General features: G+C 45.7%; 1 protein-coding gene across 1 annotated transcript in view; it reads left to right on the top strand.

Annotated features, from left to right (window-relative positions):
* LOC146857024 (indolethylamine N-methyltransferase-like) overlaps nt 1-27,234 on the top strand; it is a 170,553-nt gene that overhangs the window by 118,489 nt on the left and 24,830 nt on the right. Inside the window, exon 2 of the mRNA XM_085647513.1 lies at nt 23,658-23,862. Coding sequence (XP_085503639.1) covers nt 23,658-23,862 — 205 coding nt within the window. The remainder of the gene's footprint in view (nt 1-23,657; nt 23,863-27,234) is intronic.

The raw sequence follows: 27,234 nt of genomic DNA, 5'->3' as shown, positions 1-27,234 counted from the left end.
CAAGACCTCCGTGGGCCCATGTATATCTACTTTCTGCAACACCATTTATTTCTAACAGTGGCTTCTCAGAAAAGGTGCCAGCTTCTTCAATGACAGTGTACATGTACTTTTGTGTGCACTGCCTTGTGCGACATATTGCATGCAGCCACATGAGTGTTCTTTTCACGAAATGGCCAATTGGCACATTCAAAACATGTAGATTATGTAAAGTATTGTGAGTCCCAAGGTAGCTACATTTGTTCGTTTTGTGTTCCAAAGGAATTACAGGTCTCTGAGTGTGGTGACACCTTGAGTATTGAGGTGTGTTAGTTTACCTTGAGTGCATCACTACTGTTTCTTTCAGACTAAACAAGAGGTGTCATGACTTCATTGTATTGCTGTGCTCACCGGTTCACAGACAATAGCTTCTCAGTGTATTTCTCATTCAAGTTGTGGCCTTCCGTGTATGTATTTTCCTGGTGTCAAAGTGGCATGGTGGGTCTAACAACTGGGCAGTACAGGGCTTACATATGAGCGGAGTAAGCTAGCTGTTACTCATGATGCATTGCCTGATATGCACTGTGACCAATTGTTCTTGTGCTCATGTGTCAGATGTATACAGGTGACTGATGCTTTTTGGTTTCTTCTCCTTGCCCACAGCATCATCATCCGCAAGCGAGGGAGACACCTGCATGGACCTTGAGGAGGGACACAGCGACAGTGCCGCCAGTGCTGTGGAGTCAGCAGGAGCCAGTGGCACGGAGGGCGAGGGGAGTCAGTCGGAGGACCTGTCTGGAGGCGAGAGCATCTACGACGCCGACGGGTCAGAGGCTGAACTCCCTGAGGAGGCGGAGGATGCCCCAACAACTGCCAGCATCCCACCATCTGTACCCGCCTCCTCCATTGACATCTCCGCCCTCTCAGTTGCTCCCGTCCCTTCTGTCCGTGCAGGGTCCCACCGTGTCTCCTTCGGACCAAGCACCACACCCCCTGCCCCTGTCACCCCTGCTGCCCTCAGTGAAGAGTCTGTGGACACACCTAGCCAGTTGCAGGGTTGGTCAGGCATCAGTGCTGCATGTCCTCCATGGACACACTCAACTGCTCACACAGTTGGTGTCGTTCGTGGAGGGCATGTCATCAATGATGTCTGAGCAACGCAGGATTCTGCGGTCCATGGACTCTTCACTGACGGAAGCAGTTTCTCTCCTGTGGCGCTCCGTCCCCCCCCACCCCAGACCCATCCACACTGCCCTCTCCCATGCCTGCCCAACGCACACACAGACAGTCACGGGCACGCACCCCAACAGACACATCCATCACACCCCCAAGTAAGGCACTGCGCACACCTCCTGGCACGCACACTCAGGGTGGTGTAGGCACACCCACAGGGTCTGGGGGCAAACGACAGACATGCAGCCACAGTCAGAGTCAGCAGTCCTCACAACCCAGTCCCTCCAAAATAACTCCCCTTAGCTCCCCTGCCAAACTGTCACCCAAAGAGCTCTACATGGGTGGGCTGGCCCTCACCCCCACTGTGACACCACCCCGCAAGCGGGCGAGGAAGTCCCTGGGCAGGGGAGTTGAGTCCCCCCCATGTCCAACCCCTCCCCCATGAGCGCTGCACCCCATCACTCGGCCACCCCCCCTCCATTGGCCCTGGGGTCTCTTCAGGTGCAGGGGATACTCTGGACGCCCTGGCAGCAGTGTGCAGCGCCGAGCTCACCTCCACCTTTGGCACTGCCCCACCCCCTGTGGTGGAGACGTCCAGCCCTGCACCCACCACACCTACCCAACCCCCTCCTGTCCCTGCGGTGCCTGGTCCTGCCACAGATGATGCCCCCCCCCCGGTCGACAAACCTTAGGGTTACTTTGTGCAGGCAAGGTAGGGGTGGGCACAGTCCCCTAGCTCCACCCTTGGACTATAACAAAGGTCTGCCCATTGGCCTTTGTAGATAGTGTATTCATTATTTATTATTTTAGTGTGCTGAATAAAGCCTTTTCTTTTACTTTCAACACTCTTGCATTTCAGGTACTTGATGTTGGTGATGGGGCTCCTGGAGTTGTTCGGGTAATGTGTTAAGGTTCTGAGAAATGTTTTTGTATGATGGTCATGAGGTGGACCATGGTATCTGTGTGCCATCACAATGTCTCTACAAAGAAGCATTGGTAGTGAGTGTTCCTTTTCTTTGGATACATTGTCCCAAGGAGTGTTCCTTCCACTGTGGCACATGACATCTTCCCTGCAAACAGTTGCACAATTGTTGTGCTGACCTTTGTCAACATTTCCTTTGTTGGTGAGGGATCCCTTCAACAATGGCCATGCCTGCTCACCTATGTCTCCTGCTGAATCATCTGTGCCATCCTTGCTAGTCACTTTACTTGTGTTTTGGATATGTAGGAATGCCTTCAGGGACAAATTGTCTCTTTTCAGCACTATGCATATGTGTATTCACGGCCTACCACACAAATGGTACTTGTTATGCAGGGTATTTGGGCACCTGACTCACAATTGTGGGCATTGTATCTGGTGGAATTGAACCCTATTCCTTCCATGAGAGACAACATCTTGGTGGCTGGACCAGCACCTGGACATTCCTATCAGTCCCGGGATGTGCGTGACAGTGTGTGTTCCCTTTGGCTATCTTAGTTTTGTATGCCGTTACATGACTATACAGTCTGTTGGCATGAAATCTGGGTGTTTATTGTGCTGCTTCCGCCATGGGTGGGTATGCATGTGTTATATGTCCTCACACCCACATGTGGTGTGTCATGAAGTGTGTGTAAGACATCCATCCTCCTGGGAGTGGGACACTGCTGGTAGTGATATGCACCCACCCCGCATATGTCTGGACGCTGCTGGTAGTGATATGCACCCACCCCACATATGTCTGTCCACTGCTGGTAGTGATATGCACCCACCCCTCATATGTCTGTCCACTGCTGGGATTCCTCTGCACCCACCCCTCATATGTCTGGACGCTGCTGGTAGTGATATGCACCCACCCCTCATATGTCTGGACGCTGCTGGTAGTGATATGCACCCACCCCGCATATGTCTGTCCACTGCTGGGAGTCCTCTGCACCCACCCCTCATATGTCTGGACGCTGCTGGTAGTGATATGCACCCACCCCGCATATGTCTGTCCACTGCAGGTAGTGATATACACCCACCCCTCATATGTCTGTCCACAGCTTGGAGTCCTCTGCACCCACCCCTCATATGTCTGGACGCTGCTGGTAGTGATATGTTCCCACCCCTCATATGTCTGGACGCTGCTGGTAGTGATATGCACCCACCCCGCATATGTCTGTCCACTGCTGGGAGTCCTCTGCACCCACCCCTCATATGTCTGTCCACTGCTGGGAGTCCTCTGCACCCACCCCTCATATGTCTGTACGCTGCTGGTAGTGATATACACCCACACCGCATATGTCAGTCCACTCCTGGGAGTCCTCTGCACCCACCCCTCATATGTCTGTCCACTGCTGGGAGTCCTCTGCACCCACCCCTCATATGTCTTTACGCTGCTGGTAGTGATATGCACCCACACCGAATATGTCTGTCCACTGCTGGGAGTCCTCTGCACCCACCCCGCATATGTCTGTCCACTGCTGGGAGTCCTCTGCACCCACCCCTCATATGTCTGGACGCTGCTGGTAGTGATATGCACCCACCCCTCATATGTCTGTCCACTGCTGGGAGTCTTCTGCACCCACCCCTCATATGTCTGGACGCTGCTGGGAGTCATATGCACCCACCCACGCACCCCCTTGGGGCTGTACACTGCTGGCCTGGATCTACACACACACCAATATGAAGGTAACATGCTGGGCCAGTCTTCTAGGCCTACATTCCTGTCGTGTGTACGCATCCTATCCCAAATTTACTGCTGCCGTAACGGGGTACGTGTGGTATGCACCGTACCCACTCATTCATGTGTGGGTACGGTCCGCACCTGAGTTGGCATGGTGCCGTAGGGGTACGTGTGGTACGCACCGTACCGACGCATTCATGCGTGGGTACAGTCTGTACCTGAGTTGGCATGGTGCCGTAGTGGTACGTGTGGTACGCACCGTACTCATGCATTCATGCATGGGTACGGTCTGTACCTGTGTTGTAATGGTGCCGTAGGGGTACATGTGGTATGCACCGTACCCACGCATTCATGCGTGGGTACGGTCCGTACCTGAGTTGGCATGGTGCCGTAAGGGTATGTGTGGTATGCACCGTACTCACGTATTCATGCGTGGGTACTGGTCCGTACCTGAGTTGGCATGGTGCCGTAGGGGTACGTGTGGTATGCACCGTACCGACGCATTCATGCGTGGGTACAGTCCGTACCTGAGTTGGCATGGTGCCGTAGGGGTATGTGTGGTACGCACCGTACTCATGCATTCATGCATGGGTACGGTCCGTACCTGAGTTGTAATGGTGCCGTAGGGGTACGTGTGGTATGCACCGTACCCACGCATTCATGCGTGGGTACGGTCCATACCTGAGTTGGCATGGTGCCGTAGGGGTATGTGTGGTAAGCACCGTACTCACGCATTCATGCGTGGGTACGGTCCGTACCTGAGTTGGCATGGTGCCGTAGGGGTACGTGTGGTTTGCACCGTACCCAGGGTACGGTCCATACCTGAGTTGTCATTGTGCCGTAGGGGTACGTGTGGGACGCACCGTACCCATGCATTCATGCGTGGGTACGGTCCGTGCCACTGTTGTAATGGTGCCGTAGGGGTACGTGTGGTACGCACCGTACCCACGCATTCATGCATGGGTACGGTCCGTATCTGAGTTGGCATGGTGCCGTAGGGGTATGTGTGGTACGCACCGTACTCACGCATTCATGCGTGGGTACTGGTCTGTATCTGAGTTGGCATGGTGCCGTAGGGGTACGTGTGGAACGCACCGTACCCACGGTACGGTCCGTACCTGAGTTGTCATGGTGCCGTAGGGGTACGTGTGGGACGCACCGTACCCATTCATTCATTGTGGGTACGGTCCGTGCCACTGTTGTAATGGTGCCGTAGGGGTACGTGTGGTATGCACTGTACACATCCACTTCCGTTGCTGGACACGCCCCCCAAAGTGACCAGACGCTGGTGGTAATGTATGGCCTCCATGTTATAGGTTTGGGTTTGGTTATGGGGTATGTTTCGTGCCCCTCACCCCCCCTGGCCCCTGGGTGTTGTTCTCACCTTCTGCGGCGTGTGTGTCGGGTGCGGTGCACCAGGTCGTAGGCCAAGAGGACCGGGATGACACGTACGATGGGGTTCATGGCGTGTACGTCGCGTACCGGGGCTCCGTTTCGTGGCGGTTCGCATCGAACTCTGCATTTCCGGCTGTGTTTGACTCCCATAAAAAAAGGGGCGTACGGAGTGACGTAGGGACGAATCGTACTTGCTGGGCCGGAAACCGCTGCCTGAATACGTCCGGACGTCGCGTACAAGCTGTTCCGGATCAGAATCGTAGGTATTTTTTCCACTTACCGTCTTTTGCACGATTCGTACGGAAATAGGCTTTCTGTACGAATTGTACTTCCTAGGTTGTGGGGACAGTTTACGGGGTGCGAGTCGTACGGAGAAAACGCTCTGTACGACGATTCGTAGGGCCTTTTTACAGAATCGGAATCGACCCCATAATGTTAAAATAAATTAAACATATACATATAAAATATAATATATATACTTACTTAATAATTTTCATAAATAGTTATTTTAATAACTTATAAATTGTTAAAAACATTTTATAAATTATGAATACAAATATTCACATACAAACATAATATAAATACAAATATTTTTAATGTTTTTAAAATAAGTTATACATAACATTAACTAAAGCAATACCGAAAAACATTGGATAGCTGGGAGAAAATAATTACTATTCCCACTCCAAAGAGTGCTACAGTAGGGAAGGTGTTGGATAGCGTAGGGGTAAAAATTACTATTCCAACTCCAGAGAGTGCAACAGTAGGGAAAGTGTTGGATAGCGTAGGGGTAAAAATTGCTATTCCCACTCCAGAGAGTGCAACAGTAGGGAAAGTGTTGGATAGCGTAGGGGTAAAAATGACTATTCCCACTCCAGAGAGTGCAACAATAGGGAAAGTGTTGGATAGCGAAAGGGTTAGAATTACTATTCCCACTCCAGTGAGTGCAACAGTAGAGAAAGTGTTGGATAGCGTAGAGGTAAAACTTACTATTCCCACTCCAGATAGTGCAACAGTAGGGAAAGTGTTGGATAGCGTAGGGGTTATAATTGCTATTCCAACTACAGAAAGTGCAACAGTAGAGAAAGTGTTGGATAGAGTGGAGAAGTGTGGCTCAATGATTAGAGCGGCAGACCCTGATGCAGAGGTCTAGCCCGGGACCAGGGTTCAATTCCCCGCCTCGGCGGGTCTTAGGCTCAAAAATTCCACGGACCTAATAATTCTCGCCTCGGTGCCTATTCCAATCATGGAGTCACACTCTGCAACTCTGGGCAATAGCTTGCTTAATCTCCACAACGGCCCCCACAACGCTAAGGATGCCTGGCCTCCACCTTGGGGGTGCCCAGGAGTGGACGCCTCACAGGGAAAGCCAGGATGGGTTCCACAGCGGTATTCGTACAAGCGCCTTGAGACCCTTGCGGGTGAGTAGTGTGCTATACAAGTATCAAATTTACATTTACATTTACTATTCCAACTCCAGAGAGTGCAACAGTAGGGAAAGTGTTGGGGTAAAAATTACTATTCTCACTCCAGAGAGTGCAACAGTAGGGAAAGTGTTGGATAGCGTAGGGGTAAAAATTACTATTCAAGCTCCAGAGAGTGCAACAGTAGGGAAAGTGTTGGATAGCGTAGGGCGGTGGTTCCCAATCTGTGCGCTGAGGCTCCCTGGTGCGCCCTCCAGACTAGCCAGGGGCGCCGCGCTTCAAAGGTTTCAGAATTTCGATTTCAAGCCATAAATTGCCGGTAGCATCACAGAAATGTTATTTAGTATAAATGTTATTTAGTATAAAGCTAAAACCTCTTTATCCACCAGGTGGCAGCAGAGCACTCTTTTTTTGTAGAGCTCATAACTGAAAGTTACTAGTGGAGATGGGTTACTCGTATTTACTGCTTAAGAAGCCAGCAACAAAAAAGAGCATCTGCATGGCGAGAGGTCACCCCATTCCCAATCCACAACCTGAGTGACAGTAGTCATGGTAGCAGGCGGCTATAAAACACAGGGAGGAAAAGCGATTTGTAATGAAGCTACCCTAGAATATAGGGCCCATTTGAATTTGTGTAGCTGGAGCCCAGCTATCATTGTACTGGATTTAAGCAGCACCCTCCAGGCTTATACAGTCCTGAAATACATTTGGAAGAGGAGGCAAAACGTTTGGTTGTTTTTCCAGCAGGATTAAGGAATTACTCCAGGACGGAGGCAAAAACAGTGCTGCTTTGAAACTAAAAAGAGAAAGAAGAAACACTACCTACCCCAGCATGGAGAGAATTTGCCTTGCTTCTGGAGAACTGGAGTCTAGCGGTGTCAGTAAAGTGAATCAACTGAGGGACGCTGGAGAATAGTGACCACTGCTCAGCTTGACTAAGATCTGCTCTGAGGTGCCCTATATGCCCTTATTCCACCGCACCTGCTGCTCCACCTGCGTTTCCTTGACAAGCAGCGCTGAGTCCATCAGGGCCTGCGTACCTCCTCACCACCCACTCCAACAGTTTTCCTATGATGAGGGGCCAGAGAGTGATTCATTCCGTCCTATGCACCTTTGTTCAATGACAAGCAGCAATAAACCTCAGTTTGTCCCTCATACCAGTGTAGCACTTTCAACCTCTACATTGGCTTGGCAGTTCTGACATTGCCAGTGTCAGTTGCTTCTGCTGACTCTGCAGCACTGTAGAACACATCTGCTCATTAGGAGCACACACACTGAGCAAATACGAAATTGAGATAGGTAGAAAGCACAAACGACCCCCAGCATTGATGGTGCTCGAGCAGCACAGTTCCACAAATGCTGCCTATCAAGAATATTGAATTCCATCTAAAGAACCTAGGGGCATATTTACAAACTGGCGATAAAAAATTATCGCCGCTTTTGCGGCCGTTTTCGGCCGCAAAGCGGCGATAATTTTATCACCTAATTAGCAAGGCCACGCTAGCGCGTGAAACCTTGCTTTAGCGTGGGGATTCCTAACGCCCAGCTTTCCATCTCTAATGAGATGCAAAGTGGGCGTTCCTGACCTAACATGACTGGAGAAATGTCGCTAAGCGACATTTCTCCTATCATCAAGCCCCACACTATGAAGCATAGCGGCAGGATAAAGTAGAGATAACCCCTGTTATCGCTACTTTCCTTACGCCTGCTTCAGGACTGACTTAGCCATGATATCCTATGGAAGGTGGATATCATGGCTAAGTTTGTAAGTCCCTATCAGCAAGCTAACGCCACATTGCGTGAGATTATTGCTGGGTTTCCAGCGATAATCTCACGTTAGACAGTTAGCGTGAGGATTTTTATCGCTGAGGAGATAGGCGTTGCTAATAGCACGCTATCTCAGCGATAAAAATCCACGTTACCCGGCGATAATTATTCTCACGCTAAGAGCGCTGAGCGATAATTATCGCCGGGTGTTGCTGATATGCCCCCAAGTTAGATATAGCCTTGCAAAACTGTGTAATGATTTTGCGCTTTGAGTACAAGGATAAACTTGCCATTAAAGCTGTATTTCTGTCATAGATGGTCAGACAGCCCACAGCGTAGTTTTAGCTGCAAAGTAACCACAAACATTTACTCGGAGAACAGATTGCAATATTTGACTTCCTGAAGTTATAAAGTACATCTTCCTAAAGTAAATTAAGTCATTTTTCTTCTTATAAAAGAATTGACATTTATCGTGTGTGATAAATGTCCCAACTGAACTAGGCGTTCCATCCCATTCTACACTAAAGGAGTACCCCATGACTGATACATGACCCAACTTCATCCCAATTATTTTCATGGAGAAAGTGTAAGTACTCCCAAGGCAGGGCTTACAACCATCGACCCGCAAAAAAAAAAATTGAATAATAAGGAGCCACGGCCAGCGGCCAATAAGCCAAGGGAGCCATGGGTTGAAAAAGTTTGGGAACCACTGGCGTAGGGGTAAAAATTACTATTCCAACTCTAGAGTGTTCAACAGTAGGGAAAGTGTTGGATAGCGTAGGGGTTAAAATTACTATTCCCACTCCAGAGAGGGAAATAGTAGGGAAAGTGTTGGATATCGAAAGGGTTAAAATAACTATTCCCACTCCAGTGAGTGCAAAAGTAGGGAAAGTGTTGGCTAGAGTAGGGGTAAAAATTAGTATTCCAACTCCAGAGAGTGCAACAGTAGGGAAAGGGTTGAATAGCGTAGGGGTAAAAATTAGTATTCCTACTCCAAAGAGTGCAACAGTAAGGAAAGTGTTGGATACTGTAGGGGTAAAAATTACTATTCCCACTCCAGAGAGTGCAACAGTACGGAAAGTGTTGGATAGCGTAGGGGATAAAAATAACATACTTATCAATTAATTTTGTTTTATAATTAAATAATGATTTATTAATAAGTTAACAATAAATTAATTATAAATGCCAATAAATTAAAATTAATAATTACTTTAATAACAGTAAATTACTTCCCACTCTATTCGCCAATAAACATACAACCCACTCCGCTTAAAATTTAACACAATTAATATGACTACCAATTAATCAATTAATAACAATTAATTACCAATTAATAATCAATTAACAATAAATTAATTATCAATACCAATAAATAGTAATTAATACAAATTAATTACAAATTAATAATAAATTAACAATAGATTAATTATCAATATCAATAAATATTAATAAATAATTACTTAATTATAATAAATTACTTCCCACCCTGTTCCCATATAAACACACAACCCGCTCCTAATCTAAATTAACACAATTAATATATCACCAATTAATAAGTAATAAACAATACATTATCAATACCAAAAAATAAAAATTATTAATTAATTTATTATAATTAATTTACTTCCCACCCTATTCCTCTATAAATCCACAACCCACTCCAATAAAAAATGAATGCAATTAATATAATAATCAATTAATAGAAATTAATTACCAATTAATTAAAAATACATTAATTATCAATACCAATAAATAAAAACTAATAATTACTTAGTTACAATTGCATTTCTTCCCACCCTATTCCCCTATAAACCCATAACCCGCTACAGAACTAAAATGCAAAATGTAATTAAAAGAAATAATAACTTCTAAAAATTATGAATTAATTCACTATAATTAAATACTGCCCACCCTATTACCCTATAAACCCACAACCCGCTACGGTACTAAAACGCAAAATTTACTTTAAAAAGAAATGACTAACTTCTAAACAAAAATACATATATAAAAAAAATACAAAACACGTGGATCACATACATATAAAATACATACTAAAATACATAACACTAACATAAACATCGATATTATTAACATCAATATTTTTGCTATCAATATTACTAACTTCGCTATTTAAAAAAAATGATAGTTCTTACCTTCAGGTTGATATTCTGCTCACCGATATTCTTGATGTCGATATTCTGTCCCTACGATATTTAAAACTCGATATTAATGTAGATCGCAATAAAAAAACTCAATATTTTGTCTGTGCACCATTGTTTACAGATCCCAGGTGCAGGGTGCTGCCAGGTGTATACCATTTCAGATTTTTCTTGAAATAGGAAGGCCCCTGCCCATGAAGGGTCTTAGAAGATGTGCACAGTGCTTTAAAAACAATATGTTGCTTAACAGTCAACCAATGTAGCTGGCTGACAGCTGACCTCGTGGAATGGAATTTAGGATCTTTAAAAGTAATTGCGCTGCAACGTTTTGAAGGACTTGCAGTTTCTTAAGTGAGCACTCGCCAAGATCTAGATAGAGTCTGTTGCAATAATCCATTATTGTCAATAGCAGGGAGATGACCATTGTTTTTAAAAGATCGAAAGGTATAAATGTTTGAATCTTTTTGGGCAGTCTCAGAGCATGAAAAGAAGCTGAAGTAACCTTATTAATCTGATGTTTATATTTCAAATCAGTTTCCAAAAATGTCCGAAGCTTTTTTAGGTGTTGGTGGTCCTCATAGCCAGCACTGTCCTGTCTAGGAACTGCTTCCATCAACTCTGATGGGATGACAGCTGCTACCTGCTCCTCCAAGGCATCAAGCTGCTCCTGGGGCGCGGGGTCTCCTCCTCTGGTCTGCATGGCTGCCTTCAGGTTTTTGGCCAGTTTCTCCTTAGTCCTGCATTTCTATTCATGTCAGCATTTCTTGCAGTTGGTGGCTGTCCTCTTCGCTTGTCCCACACCTTTGATCTTGGCCACTATGGACTTCCAGATGGCCTCATGCTTCCCTAACGGCAATTTGGAGGTGACAAAGAGAAGGTGTTCATGATTTTTCACTTCTGTGCTCAGAAGGTCATTCTCCTCCTCACTGAAATTGTACTTCCGCATCCTCTGGGAGTATGTTTGGACTTCCTGGCTGGTACTGGGGATGTTCGGGTTGTTGCCCTGGCTGCTGCTCTCTGCTCCATGGCTGCCTTGTGTGAGGTGTGCAATTTCTTTTCTCACGATGTGCCATTTTTAAAAATAATTTCTGACGTTTGCCGCACTTAAAAGTGATATGTAGGTGGTTAGCGTCACTGTACATGCCGCACACCAGCCTTACATCACTTTGCTGCCCATGCGTCAGTTTGCCTTATGACATCCCGCCCAAGGATGCATCATTTTTTTGATGCACCATATGGGCTATGTCATGGTGCACTGTATCGAAAATACTGTGCATCCATGGCATTTTAAACTGATGTTACACAGCGCATGTTTTTCTGAAGCATCACTGCCTTGACGCAGCGATGTGTCCATTTTTGTAAATGAGGCCCACAATTTGTAGAGAGCTGCTATTTTCCTGACCTTAGCCCTTTGTGCCTGCAGCTTGTCTTGGGTCACATGACTGGGTGTAGCTGACAGACTTTGTGAATTCCTGCCAGACAGATACACAATAGTGGGATTAGGTGTATTTTGGAGAGTAGGATCTGCATTTATGGTTACCCCCACTTTTTGCCTGGGCCTAAGCTGTTTCTGACTAGTCTGACTGGGATCCTGCTAATCAGGGCCCCAGTCTCTCTGCTTTCTCCCTTAAATTGTTATGTTCAGTACTTAGGTACATCCCATATTGGATACTGAGGTACCCTTATAAGTCCTTAGTATATGGTACTAAGGTACGCTGGCCATTGGTACACCAAAGGTCCCCCATGGGCTGCAGCATGTATTATGCCTCCCATGGAAGACCATTCAAACTGTAAATACAGGCCTGCCATTGCATCCTGTGTAAGCTGGTGCTAGCACCACTTACTAAAGATATAGATTTACTACATATAGGGTCACTGCACGTAAAACCTTTAAGTCATCTCTATAGAAGGCCATTGCAATCCTGAAGGCAGGGTGCTTGGTTTTAAGTGTGAGGATGCCCATGCATGAGCAGGACACCCCTACAACCTATGGAGTCCATTCTACCGGGTTGTAAGTGAAGCAGTCATACACCACATAAAAGGGCACTGCGTAATTACGCGATGACCATCTCGAAACTAGCTGCAAAGAATCCTATCATGTTTGGCATCAAACATGTTGGAATCATACCTCCCACACCGTAAACAGTGTGGGAGGGATGATTCCAAGCACTGGAAGAGCCCTCCGTTAGGCTATCCGTGTCTCTGGTACCAGTTTCCCAGACCCAGACAGCACAAAATGGTTGCTGCCGACCAAAGACACGATTCTGCCTTCCTGCTGCTGAGCTGAGCTTGAGCAGGGGAAAGCAGAACAATAGGAATCCTGTCACAGGGAGGTGTGACTACCTCCCAGACAGGATTTAGTGCATTGGGGCAGGGTAGGTGCGCTTGCCAGCGACACTCAGTCTGCATAGGGGGCACATTTGGTGTACCCATGCATAGTCCAGTTCAAACCAATCCTGTGAGCCGTTGGCTCCAGCTCTGGCACGAAACTGGACAAAGGACACAGGAGTAACCTTCCCCCTGTACAGACCCTCCCAGGGAAGGTCCCCATAATCAACCCAACCCTTTCCTAAGGGTACTTAAGGGCTTACCTTTAGGTGGGTCCCTAGATTCATTGTGGGACAAGATTCAGATCAGACACCACTTTTTCTTCTACCGTCTGGGCACTTGGGACTTCGCTGGACTTCGCTTGGGTGCAAATTCGTCTCCCTTCCTGTCTGCCACATAGTCTGTGCCTGTGCACCATACAGGAACCTTCCAAGGCCTGTGGGCATCAAAGACACCTGAAGGAATCTCCCTTGAAGTGAAGGAGTCACTTCCTTGCATGCGCAGGCACCACAACTAATTTGACCGGTCTGCTGATCCTTAGCTCCTCCGGACTCCGAAAAGGTTCTGCAACACAGGTGGTGGTTCTCCACAGCTCTCGAGGCCTGCCCTGTCCTCTCACCTAGCCTCTATCGTGGGGGCTGCAATCACCGACTCTCTGTGCACCATGTCAACTTGCATTTGCAAAGGCTTGTTGGCTTCCTTCCAAGAAGATTTTCGGGCTGCAAGTAGCATCTCCAGGGGTCAGAATCTTCGGCCACACCGCATCGTTAGCATCGTGGCCTGCATCTTTTGGTGAGCTGCTTGAGGTCCTCTTGCGAATCCAGTGCCTATGGCCTGTGGGTCCATTTGAGGGTCACCTTTACTTCCTTTGGGCTCCCCTAATTGCTCAGGCCTGCCCTGACTCCCCTGCTTGTTGTGAGTCCCCTGGACCTTGCTCGTCCCGACACTGCACCTTTTTCGACTTCTGCGTGGGTTGCATTTGCCAAGGCTTGTTGGGGCTCCTGCCAGACATTGATCCCTCAGCACTCAACATCCGATGTGGGACAGCTCATGCACAGCTCCTGGTCGACCTCAGCACCGCCTGGTCCTCACAGCTGCAGAGTCCTTGTCAACTCTCCTGCAACTCCGGACATTGGTGGACATTCGTCTTCCAGATCTCCTGGTCACTTCTGAGTGACATAGACTCTGTCCCCTCTGCTTAAAGGTACCTGTCAACTAGAATCCACCTTTGGATTCCACCGGACACTTTCTCCTTCGTCAGCAGCGGCACTTTCCTGAAGTCCTCCATTGGGTTTGACAGCGGTTTCCGACACCACTTCACACCTATGCACCCGACTTCCCTGGTGTAGGTAACGTGGGTGCTAGGGTATCCATGGGTGGGTGGCTCTCCAACCTTCTGTCTTCCATGAGGGTCCACTTGGAAGGCTCCTTAGTCTTTAAAACTAAAACTGTGACTTAAACGTTGATTTGTACGAAGCACTCGGTAGTGCTCCCACACTGCATATTCTCTCCGTGGGGCTCCTAGTCACTCACCTTGGGTGGTTTCTTGGGGGCCCAGCACTTCTTCATCCTCTTGACATTGTCTTGACCTGAGTCACGGTTCTTATACCACTTTCTTAGTATATGTTTGGTTAACCCCCCTCCCCCCGGGGTCCAATTTATATTTTGTGTTGTTCACCGTGATTTCTATGCAAAATATTGTGTACATTGTGCATATCTCTGGGTAAGAGATATCTGTATGTGATAGAGAGTATTATATAATAAATTCATATTTTTATAAATACTCTGTGGGGTTCTCTTGCACTTAATCTATACTATAAGATTGCATTCTGGTAAAACAAGCTACTTTACACTTCTTCTGGACTAAGCCTAAAGGCTGCTTGCCATAGCTACCACTTAGAGAGTTTTCTATGGTTGTCTAAGACCTCCTAAATCACCATAAGGGTTGCCTGAACTGGTGTAGGTTGTCCATTTACAAAGGTGTACATCATATACCAGTCCAGCTGCTCACAGTGTACCTCAATGGGCCATCAACAGGCAAGATGTGGGGGCAGAGCTGAACACAGCTCCACTTGCACCTGAATAGGCTGTGTCTTGTCTCCTCGAAATAGGCCAAATGACCCTTTATTTTCATTGCAGCCAGCTTGGAGCCAGGGCATGGGAATCAGGAAATTCCATGCACTTCAAAGAACCTTTCCAGAAGGTTCTCCCACCTTCCAGAAGAAGGACAGCAGAATATAAAAAGAACTCTTCATAATCACTCTTCAGTTCACTACTAGACCTGTGGAAGTACTCTCAGAGGCCTGCCTGCTGTTGTGTCCTGATGTGCACTCTGCCACAGTGGTGTAACGAAACGTGAGGGGGCCCCCCTGCAAAGTACATGGAGTGGGTCCCCCCACTCTCCGAACCCAGTAAGGAGCTTGCAGGCCAGGTGTCCACTGCCCGTGTGCAGTGCCTGAGGGGCCCCCTGGAGCTCACCCCCCCACACCGTGGAGGCTGCAGGGGCTATTGGTACCCCACTGCTTATTGCCAAGGTTTCTAGAAAACCGAACTCTGTGTTCTAGAGTTATCTAGAAAATGCTAATTTGTATAGTAAAAGAGAGCCCTAATCGGAGTGCAGTAACCCTTATGTCCCTGGGTCCTGGTGCCACTGTCCTTGCTGCTCTAATGCTAGCTGTGTCCCCTATTTTAGATGAGTGATGTGGCATAGGTTATTAAACTGGGAATGTAGAGTGTTACTTTTGCAGGTTTACAAGTACAAATCTGAGATACGTTTGCTTGAGAGGTGCCTTCTTAACTTGAGTATTGTTTACCCTTTTACAATTTTGGATCCCAAACCTTTGTGTATTTTCTGCTTGGTTCCAAGTAATCGCAAAGGAAAGTGCCCATGAGCTGAAAGCAATCCTACCGGTTACATCCAACCTTGATTCTTTCTTGTTCTTGGCTGCCTTAGCAGTCAGACACTTACCACCCAGTGTATGTTTGTCAGCAGTGCATTGAAACTCCATAACCTGACCTTAAAGATCCCGCCAAGTTAGATGAGTTGTTACTTTCAGAATGTATTAATCTAGCCGAGGGGCTATTACTTTGCGGGGGTTGGGCTTATTTCAGTACTTTATTGTTGAACGAAAACAGGATCATGATAAGTAATCAGCTTGAGAGGGCCTATCAGATTGTTCACAGTAAACAAACTGGTATTATCAAGTAAAGCACCTCCCAAAAATATTTTCACATCTTAAAGAAAGCAAACACTTAACCACAATTGTGCATGTTATTAGACATGCCATCACAAAAGGCAATGCCAGCGGCTGCCACTGGAGCTGTAGCCTTCACACATTATTCCCCAGACAATGCTGTGTGCTCAGCCCTTGCAGCCTTAGTTTCCTCTCTGAGCTGAGCACTAACCCTTGAGACTGCTCTAAAGGACTCCAATTCCACACCTAGTCAACATTGATCTGTGTTATTAATAAAAGTATTGTGCTGAGTCCCTTTTTCCCTGCTCAGAAGCATCTGATTCAGAGCGGATGAAGATCCAGTCTTTCTCTGAAGAGAAGGTAGCTGAGCAGGATATTTAAATACCCACAAACCTTTATGTCACATCTACATTCCCACAATCCTTTCTTCTATTGCTGCAATCTTTAAATGCGATTTTCAATAATTAGGCTGACTTTTCCTAACATTGTAACATATTCCACGTGTTTCGTTTATATTTAAAATAAGCCACTGTACCTTTCAAAGGTTTATCTTTTTCCTGGGATGACAAGCACGAACCTTCTTTTGTAAAATAAATTAATAATAATAATACAAAATGTATAAAGCCCCTGGTTACTCCATTCGGAGTGTTCCTGCTCTAGAAATTAATTCTCCAGTATAGAGCCAAAATGCACAGTCCACCCACCCTAAATTTGTTTAAAAAGCCAAGTCTTAAGTTTCTTACGAAAGACTAATCCTGAGCATTCCTGTCTCAGATCCAGAGGCATGGTGTTCCACATTTTGGAAGCCAGAAAACTAAAGGAACATCCTTCCATGGGTGCTTTTTTCATGATGGGGATTATGGTGAACGCGGTTCCTGCAGACTTAAGACTTCTTCTGGATCGATAAGGCTTCACCAGAGAATATAGGTAATAAGGTCCTTTATAATTCAAGATTTTATGGCAAAAGCACGTGGCTTTAAAAGACACTCTCTTGCTTAGTGGGATCTAGTGTAGTTTAGCAAGGGCTGGTCCCATGGAGGAGCATCTCATGACGTTCAGCAGCAAACTTGCTACCGAATTCTGCACCCTCTGGAGCTTTCTCAACCTCCCTTGGTGGCTCTGAGATATAACACATTACATTAGCCAAGTCTGGACATGGCCAAGGCCTGGACTACTGTTTTCCTGGCGGCTTCACATGGAGAAGGCCCCTGATCTTGTTCAATGTTTTTAGGATACCAAAACATTTCACCGCGAGGCTGGCTGTCTGGCTGTCAAATGATAGATTTTGTCAAACCATATGCCTAAGTTCTTCACTTTCGGCTAGGGAACAGGTACTGGTCCAAGTGCGTCTGGTAAAAGACTGTCAAAACTCTAAATCTGACATTTGTTTGCAGTTTCTGTGTCAGTGAAATGCCCTGCATGCCCTGCTCAACAGTCTGGAGAAGCACAGCCTGGAAAGAACATCCCAGATACTGCAAGCAGTGCGCACTGTTTGGCTCCAGCACACCTCAAAGAGTAGCTTCCGGAGTAGTGTGATAAGTGAGCCATGACACCTCCATGTAAGGTGGCAACGGAGCCCCAACACTGTTGGAAGGACCTCCTCTGGTGTGTTTAGGCAGTGGTGGTACAGATGGAGAGGTACTACACCTCCTGGTGCTTGCCCATCCCTGATGACATGCCATCAATCATGGCAACAGATAATCCAGCCACCAATTGACTGCCCTTTGGGCTGTTCAAAAATGTGAATGACATTTCCAGCTAACCAATGACTGTAGGTGGCAGGCCCATTGCCACCAGTGGGCACCATTGCGCCAAGAGTGCTTACAGTATGTTAAGATTTGCTTCCATTATGCCACAGAAAGCATTACGGAGGACACCATTGGGCCAAGTATTCCCACATAATGTTCAGAATTAGCATCATTATGCATAATTAGATTTGCCCCATCATTCATTATTAGTATATGTTTGAATATGCACATCCCTCAATAATCCTTAATGCGAGCTCAGAGTTGCATCATCACTCAGTAATCCTAACTGCAAACCCAGATTTTCACCATCGCCCAGTAGTAATCAGTACATGCTGATGTTTTCACAGTCATTTAGAAATGTCGACTGAATGGCCACATTTGTAGCATCACTCGAATTCTATTTTATGCATGGATTTAAATCATCACTTAGAAAGCTTGTGCATGATCAGTTTTGCAGCTTCGCTGAGAAATATTGACTGAATGCTCACTTTTCAGAGAACTGAGATCTTTACTCACTGCCATAAGCATTCAGCTCAAGCCTGGGCTTGAACCATCTGATTCTACTTGTGCGAGTTTCTAAGGGACCATTTAAGTGTCACTCGTAACCCCCTAACACCTCTGCACCCAGAGTTACTGGTATCCCGGGTATTGATAGCTTAGGAGAGATATAGAGGATGGGATGTATGCATTTTGCTTTATTTCTTAATCGTCTAAGCTCCGGCACACAGTTCAATCTTAAAAACATAAAAATGAAAACATTTACACATCACCTTGACCGTTTTTCTTGTCTCTGTTTCTAATTGGCAGCCATCTGTACATTACTGTTGGCCGTTACTCTGCCTGTGCCGTGTTAGTCTTGGTAAATGAATGCTTTTAAATGGAATGTACCCTTTCATTGTTCTCTTTGTAATGTGTTTTCCTTATCATGATTATGAATTATGGAAAGTTATTTTGTCTGTTCGTTGTCCTTCAAGGGTTCTGTCGACATATACTATTCCTACAATGAAGTGATGGTGTTTAAATAGAATCATTTATGTTGGTGAAATATATGCAATGTAGTCAATTAGTACGGCACCCCCTCCCTCCCGACGCAGTTACACTACAGTATTGTGCACTAACGTGTCACTGCTGAATTAGAGAGAGGCTGCTTGCTGCACAATAATCATGAGATCGTAGACAGCCCAGAATGAATTCAATTTTATAGCAACCAAGCGCAACTACATACCTGGTAGACACGGGACATGAAAGAGCCGTCCGTGCTGAAATAGTGTAAAGGCGTGCAGCGGTAAAAATCAAGTAATTTGAGGCGCTTGTACTGCAACTCCTGCTGCTTGCGGCGGCGCTCAGTGGGATTGTCTAGCCATTGATGGGCGATAACCTAAGTGACCCTGAGTGAGTGTGGGGCTCTCACCAAACAAGCTCATTCTGGCATCCATCTGATACCTTTGAAATTTCTGGCTGTCGGGACCTGCAACGCGGCTACATAGAGATGCTTCTAAATAATTGGACTCGGCAAGGATTGTGTTACGTCAAGGTGATGTGGAGGGTAATTTTTAACAACATCTTGCTGAGATGGACACTGTAATCTTCAAGAAACCTTTTCTTGCCTGTCCCTCAGCATGGCTGTGTGAACCCCACCCGTCCCCAGAGTGAATAAGTAAAGTAATCACTTACTGCGGCCTAGGCAATGATTCTAAAGGTGCTCACCAGCTGCACAGTCCGTGAGTGGTATGCTCGCCTGCTCTGCACTCCATCGCAGCTGCCACGGTCCCGTGAGTCGAGAGCCCATTCATCGGGAATCGCAATGTTGATTCATTTAATTTAACTATGATTTGCCGCACAGAAACTTTGCTGCCTGACTCCTCCTGCACCACAGGCGCCAGCAGGACGTGACGTATCACGGCTATCGAAAGTCGGCTGCTGACACTGGGTGCAAATCATTACATTGCAGCACAATCACTGCTCAGACAGCCAGCCCAGCATGCCTGAGCAGCGCGCTGTCACTCTCCAGCTTTACATTTCAGACTAGCATTGGAATTAGCAACACTATGGCTTGACTTTCTGGGGCAGGAGCAAATGCCAATGCATTTCAGTTGGACTTCCTCAGGAGCTGTCAGGCCAGGGTAAAGTGTTGAGGGGGCCCCCTGGATCTCGGCCACCCCCCCCCCCCCCGCACCGGGGGGGCTGCGGGGGCCTTTGTTACGCCCCTGTGCCAGACTGTAGCTGTACTTGAAAGGCTGTCCTGCTGTCTGGAGCCTGCCTTGAACCCTCGGACGCCAGCTCTGCTGGTGAGCCCTGCACCAAGGACTACCAGAAGTGACTGCGCAATGCAATCAGTTTCAATGTATATATACTTTTATGGTTGTTTTATTATACCGAATTAAGCTTTTGAACTGAACTGACTCCAAGGGCTAGTTTGCAGGCCTCGGGTTCATGTCCTCAGGGACATAACAATCTCCCATAATCTTGAACCTGCACCTGGACCATGCCTGAGTGAGTCCTGAACCTAAAGAGGTCTCTATCCATTCCTAGAACCTTGGTTATGTTACTAAAGGTTCCCATATAGCCATTTTCCAAAACTGAGGACTTAAAATGTTTCCAAAACGTGCTCTGAGAACCAAAAGGAATCTTTGACCAACCTGCTCACCTATCCGCCCGAGGTGCATTGCCGGTCGGATAAACTGTGTGGCTTCTCCAGCTAGGTTCTTCTCCGTAGCAGCAAATCCATTTCAGCGATCCTTCGCCAATGAGTTATCCGACCTTATGGCCACAACCCTCTGCTTCATCCAGCTGGAGATTTCTAACTTCCATTTCAGTGACTAAGTCCGAAAGTAAACATCTTCACTGCTGCTTTGCTCCAAGGCGACAATGACTCTCCCTTCTTGGACACTCTACCTTCTCAGAAATTTTTCTTTCAAAAGCTTTCCTAGTCTGAAGGTTAGCGTTGAATGTGCCCAATCCACTTTTTGTATCCGAACTGCAGTTCATTATGGTGGGCCTTAACTTTCAACTTTGACCCAGTCTCGAGCAACCAGATGTTCACAATTGGCGCTTTGATCTTTTAGGTGCTATACTTCACTTAAAATGTAATAATTCATAACTCTGGTTCTACTGATTGCGGTATCAAATAATTTATAAAAATATTCTCTATTTTCCTAAATTGGTTTGGGATTTTCCTTGCATTATGTTTTAACGTTATTCGTGTTTGTGTTCTGCATAAATACTTTGCACATTGCCTCTAAGTTAAGCAGAACAGTTTTTTGTGCCAACTTGCCCAGAGTTAAGCACAGGTTTACTTAATTACTTTTGGTGGCTCCCCCCTGCAAGGGATTGTGGCTGTTGCTTGACAAGGGCTCACACCCCAGTCAACCAAAAACCCAATTTCCCACATGCAGGCATTAATTACCTAATGCTCTGTTGATTTTTATTATACATTGTATAACATGTGTATCAAACTACATTGGCTAGAATTGCTGTCTTCACAACTAACGGATTGAAAAGTTAATTGTTCTAAAACTGTGAATGCAGTTCATGGATTTAAAAAATCCATAGCAAATAAAATTGGGCCCAGATTTATCAAACTTTCATGCAACGTAGCAAGACACCTTGCTTCGCTGCACTTCCTGAAAGGGATAGGTAAGGAATGTGCCATTTTTAACTTTATATGGCACATTCCTGCCCTCTCCTTCCTCTGAGGCGCAATGTGCTGCCTTGCTCTAATGCAGGCACCCTGGTGCTTGAGTTGTAGGCAGGACTGTTGTTGTGCAGGACAGGACACCTTCCTACATAAAAACAATCCTTTGAGGCTTGTCCCTCTTTCTTCGTGTGCTGAGAATTGCAGCACACGTAGAAAAAGGAAAGAAATAGGAGAAATAAACATATTATTCCTTGTTAAGCCTCCCCTGGGAAGATGTAGCATTTTGATGCATTCCCAGGTGTACCAGTCAGAGTAAATCTGGGAATGCACTAAAATCCAACTCAACGCTCCACCCATGTAACGCCTCACTGGCACAGAGTAGCACAAGCCAGTGACTTGCGCTGCCTTACATTTACTCCACATTAACCAAGCACTGCAGGGCCATGCAAGTTGTTCTTGCGATGCTTAATAAATCTGACTTTAGAGTTGTGTTGCCCTTGCGTTACCAGTTGCTCACACAATATGTTGTATACCTCAAGGTATATTGTTGATTATACATTTTGTTTAAAGAAAACTATCTTCCTGCTTAAAAACCCAAGAGACAGATTTATCATAGTGTTGTGGTTTTAAGCAGGAAGATAGTTTGTTTGTTTAAAGATAGTTTTCTTTAAACAAAATGTATAATCAACAATATACCTTGAGGTATATAAAATATTGTGTGAGCAACTGGCATTCAATTCCTTGCGTATTTCTTGTCAAGTCTTCACATAGGACGTTTGCTTTGCTGTTGCGAGCTTTCTGAAGTGCACTTTAGCTAAGAGAAGGAGCATGTTGTTTTGATATTAATGTTTTATTAACAGCTCCTGTATGTACTGTATTTGTATTGCTGCTCTAATCCTTATTGTTGCTGCTAGCTCTTTTATAAGACTGATTTTAATATTTTAATGCTATTGGTTTATATTTGCTGCTATCTAATTCATCTGCACTGCCACTTTAGTTCTGATCAAACTATTGTTTCTGCCTGTGATTGTAACTTTTAAATGAGTTTGGATTTTAATGTTGTTTGTTATTCGGTGTACCTTTTATGACTTGTCGTCGGAAGGTCGAATAAAGACAAAGATTGATTGATTGATTGACATTCTCTGTACAAACCAGGTTTTCTTTTCTTGGCTGGCCCTTCCCCTATGAGGCTGCAGATGCTGACAGATATAGGATAAGTCCCTCCTCTCAAGTTCCATTTTCTTTAGTAGCTATTGCAATGTTCCCCAAGTCGTGAGAAAAAAATCTCAACTCAAACGGGGCATTATTATTTTTTGTTTTGCAAACACTAACCTAATTTTGGCAGATTGTGTTTTTAAAACAAAATAAATGTAACTGACCTGTCACGCTGCCATGACACGGTGGTCTGTCAGACATTTATGTTTTCACATAAACTTTGCTCCATTGTACTAGCAACAGCAGTTCCAGTAAAAATGTCCTCCCAACAGGACAGGAAACTAACTTTTACAAAGGGACTGCCACAAAGCTACATACATATGCGCTTTGCCACCCTATAGGTATGGAGACCAATTGCGCCAATGTCTAAATGAGTACAAAATTCCTTTTGAACAATGATTATGGCAAGGGCTTTACCACTTAAATCAATAATAATCATATGTATTTGCTAATAGGGGAAAGGGGGAAGCAGCGACCCTTGCAACATGAGTACAGACATTGGGTCTTACTTACAAGCCCCTTGCGCCACTGGTGTGTCCCTTTGTGATGGTATGAGATGAGATAAATCAGAGAAATGGGGGCTTAGTAATATTGCTACCTGTTTGATGACCTACAGGACCTTCTCTCGCTGTCCTGCTCCTGGAGATCTGTATATGCCCAAAACTCTCAGAATTCCCCATTCCATGTATGAGTAACTCTACAGCAGAGGTTTCACTTTGAATGCTGCTGCCATTTGTAGTCATGTTTACCACATCATAAAATCAAGACTACAACCATACAAGTACAAATATCCAAAGAAATATCAGGGATTGGGGGAGTCACTCATGCATTGACATGGAAAATATGAGAGCTCCCATATGCCTAGTGTGGTAGAAAGGGATTAAGCTCTCTTCACCCAGATATTAATGTGCTTTTTAAAAGATATGAGACATGGTTGTAAAGCTATACAATGAACACTGAACAAAGTCTTGAAAATGTTTCTTATTTTCCAAACAGGGTCTCTGAAAGGGAATATTCTGGTCTTCTATGGTGGTGTCGTTAATCTTCATTTGCTTTCGCCAGCATGTGACCACTTCAAGGAAATCATTGTAATGGATGTTTTAGAAACCAGTCTCCAATATGTTAAAAATTGGAAGAACAATTTCCCAAAGTCATTTGACTGGAAACACGGCTTTAAGAATATGCAGGAAAGTAAAGAGAGGTATGGAATGTGAAACCTAATCATCTTGAACTATTCACTGATACATATATTCATCTATTTTGTCACAGATGTAGAGTTTTAATCAGAGGAATACTTTCTCTACACCATTGTGGTACTGAACTTGGTTACAGTACAAGCTCCTATAATATGCACACTGCCTACTTACAAGATCATTTAGACTCAGACAAAAGTAAAAAAAAAACAAGCACAAAAGCTGTTTGAAAATGTTGCGCTTGACCTGTTTTGTCCTTGTACTTATCACCAGGTTTTAGTGCACAAACACACAGATGTAACTGAGTTACGGTGTTTGGTATCCACAATTCCACAATTACTATTGCTGCCTGGTCAGAACGACCTTGTTACTACCAATTTATTTGCCAAATCAAAGTCTCTTTGTGTATTGTCCAAAAGTTATCATTGAAGCCCATGTCTGCAGCTCCAAATATTCACTTGCTCATTTTGTGCGTGGGTGTGGTCAGAGTGAGTGTGGGGTCCTGAGATTACTGCATATTTCTGCTATTGCCACAGATCTTGAGAAATGTATTAATATAACATTTGAATACTGTGATACTGAGCCTGATTTCCATCACAAAAAAGCTGATGATTTTGGGCAATGAGTGAGAACATATGAGACTACCTCTAGATAAGGATATGGTTTAAAGTCGACTGGGATGTAGCGAAGGTTTAATGCGTGGCCCAGGTCGTCCACAGTCATAGAGCTACCTTTGTACTTAGAAACTTTCTTGTAGAAAAGGTGGCTGTCAATGAGATATTGGCAAGGCAAGCTGCAAGTTGGATATGAGCTGGGTTTCAACAATGATGGGTTGCTGAAGTCCGGGTTCCTGGTGCGATTATCAATGAAGTTGGGAAAGCTCCAAGAGGATGAAGTCCAGTGTCCGTGCCCAGGAAAGTCTCAATGTCGATCAGCTTCAGCTTGATGTCAATCTTAGTGAAGTCCTCTATGTTTGGATTTAGACATTTTCTGTAAGGCAGATCTCCTTCAGTGGGGCATACTAGAAAGGGGAATGGGACCAGCAATTTGACCTTGACAGCTTCTGCTCGATGGCGGGTCCCAATCTCCTGCTTGTTCTTTGGAGGAAAATTTGCTAAAAGTTTCTAAGTCCCAGCTTATGAGATTTGGATAGGATGAGAACACTCCAACACCAGACAAGTGTTCCAGAAACTCAGGAACAGCACTTGGGGTCAGAACTCACTCCAACAAAAGCCACCAGCAGCGTCCAGCGGGTATTTGGACAAAACATTGAGTTGTAAATAGTGGCAAACAGAAATATCGGGAAAACATATTGTGATACAAAAAATCATGATGCAGAAATATTGTAGTTAAGAATATCATTTTTTTCAGGTAAGTAATATCATTGTTAAGAATATTATTGTTGTTAACATTGTTTTCAACAATATAGGGGTTGATTCGGATCCGGGTCGGACAGCTCTCTGAGAGCTGTTCGTAGCCTTACCGTGCGACCGTCACGTACCCGTAGACGGTCCGTCCTGTAGATGAAGTACGATATGCATAACTGCCAAAAACATGACCGACACGTAGGCTGTGATTCAAGCTCCATTCTCCGTCCGAGCCGTAACTCATGAATCCCATCGCGCAGGTCATACCAGTACTTTACATCTATGACCGGATCAGGAACCGACGCCGACGGCGCAGACGGTAAGTCAGACACCTACCACACAAACAAACGACAAGTACCCGCAAAATGGTACACACACACAGGGGATCCACATCCTGACCACTAACAACAGCCTACCATAGGGTTTGCATGGCCAGCACCACTACCACCCCCACCCATAGGGCTTATGTTGCCCATCACCCCTGCCACCCCCACTCATAGGGCTTATGTTGCCCATCACCCCTGCCACCCCCACTCATAGGGGACCTGTTGCCCATCACCCCTGCCACCCTCACTCATAGGATGGGTGATGCGCCACACATCCATCATACTCCAACATTAGGTATGTCAGCAAAATACATTCCCCCTAACATCATGACAACAGTGTGTAGTCTGTGACAAATGCCCACATCAGTGAGTATGACTTCGAACATACAATATAACTAACAGCACATGTGTGACCAACAGATGAGGGTGCCCTACACAAGGCAAGTATCACTATAGCACTGTGTCAATGTAAAAAGAACACCCCCTCACTGTGTAGAACAAAAGTTAAGTATGGGCTTCCAAACTGCAGCAAATGTCGAGCATTGTGGTGATGGGGCCTAAACCCCCCCTCATCACAGTGACCAAAAGGTAAGTGTCATCATGGTCAAAGCTGCAAATAACAAACAGCATGTATGATTTCCGGTCCCAACACATCAAACACTCCTGGGGCAAAGTAGTGGTTGTGTCCCATACCCACAGAGATGTGGTGAGGCTAACAGTGCTGTGAAAACATAACATACTCTCGGCTATGTGCATACAAGCACCACCCATTGGAGCTGACAATGCATACAGTGTACAATGACACAAGAGCAGAAGTGACCATCACAAAGCATACACACATCTCGAAAATAGACACACTAATCAAAACAACCTGTGGAGACTGTAGGTGTCAGGTCACAAACTCCCATTCCATGCCAGCAATGGCACCTAACAACCAGGATGAATGTGCACAATGATGTGATATGACTCACAGGGACAGCAGGGCAAATCACAGAAACAGCATCCAGACAATGGCCCACCACAGCAATACCAATGCACTGATGCAGATGCACTAACACAAACAGGCAACCTCACACTGCACATCTGACACAACATGTGTGTGTGTGTGTCTCAGTATCCCCAGGCAACTACACAACACATAAGGGGGGCTGAACCACACTGACACAGATGTGGACACAGTGCCATACAAAAGTAAACTATCATTGGGACACCCTTAGTGGGCAATCCGGCATTGTGAGATGAGAGGGAGCACAACAGACACATGTGACGCAAGCTGGAATGAACACCAACTAACACAGCAAGAGACTGACACACAACAGCACTACCCCCAGGGACCAGACATTGGGGTGACACAAGCATGCATGACACCTCCACTGTGATGACAAAGGTAGATGTCGTACAAACTGGGAAACCCAGACATGTGTCCTGTGCCACAAACGTACATCACACATACACAAACACAAATCACTCAGCATGGCCCGTCATCCATGGACAAATGGCAGCTAGGTGTCTATCCATGCAAACATTTACATCAGTCCACCCTCAACACCACACACCCTGAACTGCAACTATGTGCATCTGTGAAGCACACATGGACAGGTGACATTGCACATGCACCCATGACAAACACAGGAATGTTGGGAGGAACTAAGGTGCACAGACTCATCACACAAGGACAGTTTACAAC

This window comes from Triturus cristatus, chromosome 3_2 (genome assembly GCF_964204655.1).
Source record: "Triturus cristatus chromosome 3_2, aTriCri1.1, whole genome shotgun sequence".
NCBI classification, from domain to species: domain Eukaryota; kingdom Metazoa; phylum Chordata; class Amphibia; order Caudata; family Salamandridae; genus Triturus; species Triturus cristatus.
The sequence above is the reverse complement of the archived record's forward strand: the minus strand, read 5'-3'. Positions and strand labels throughout refer to the sequence as shown.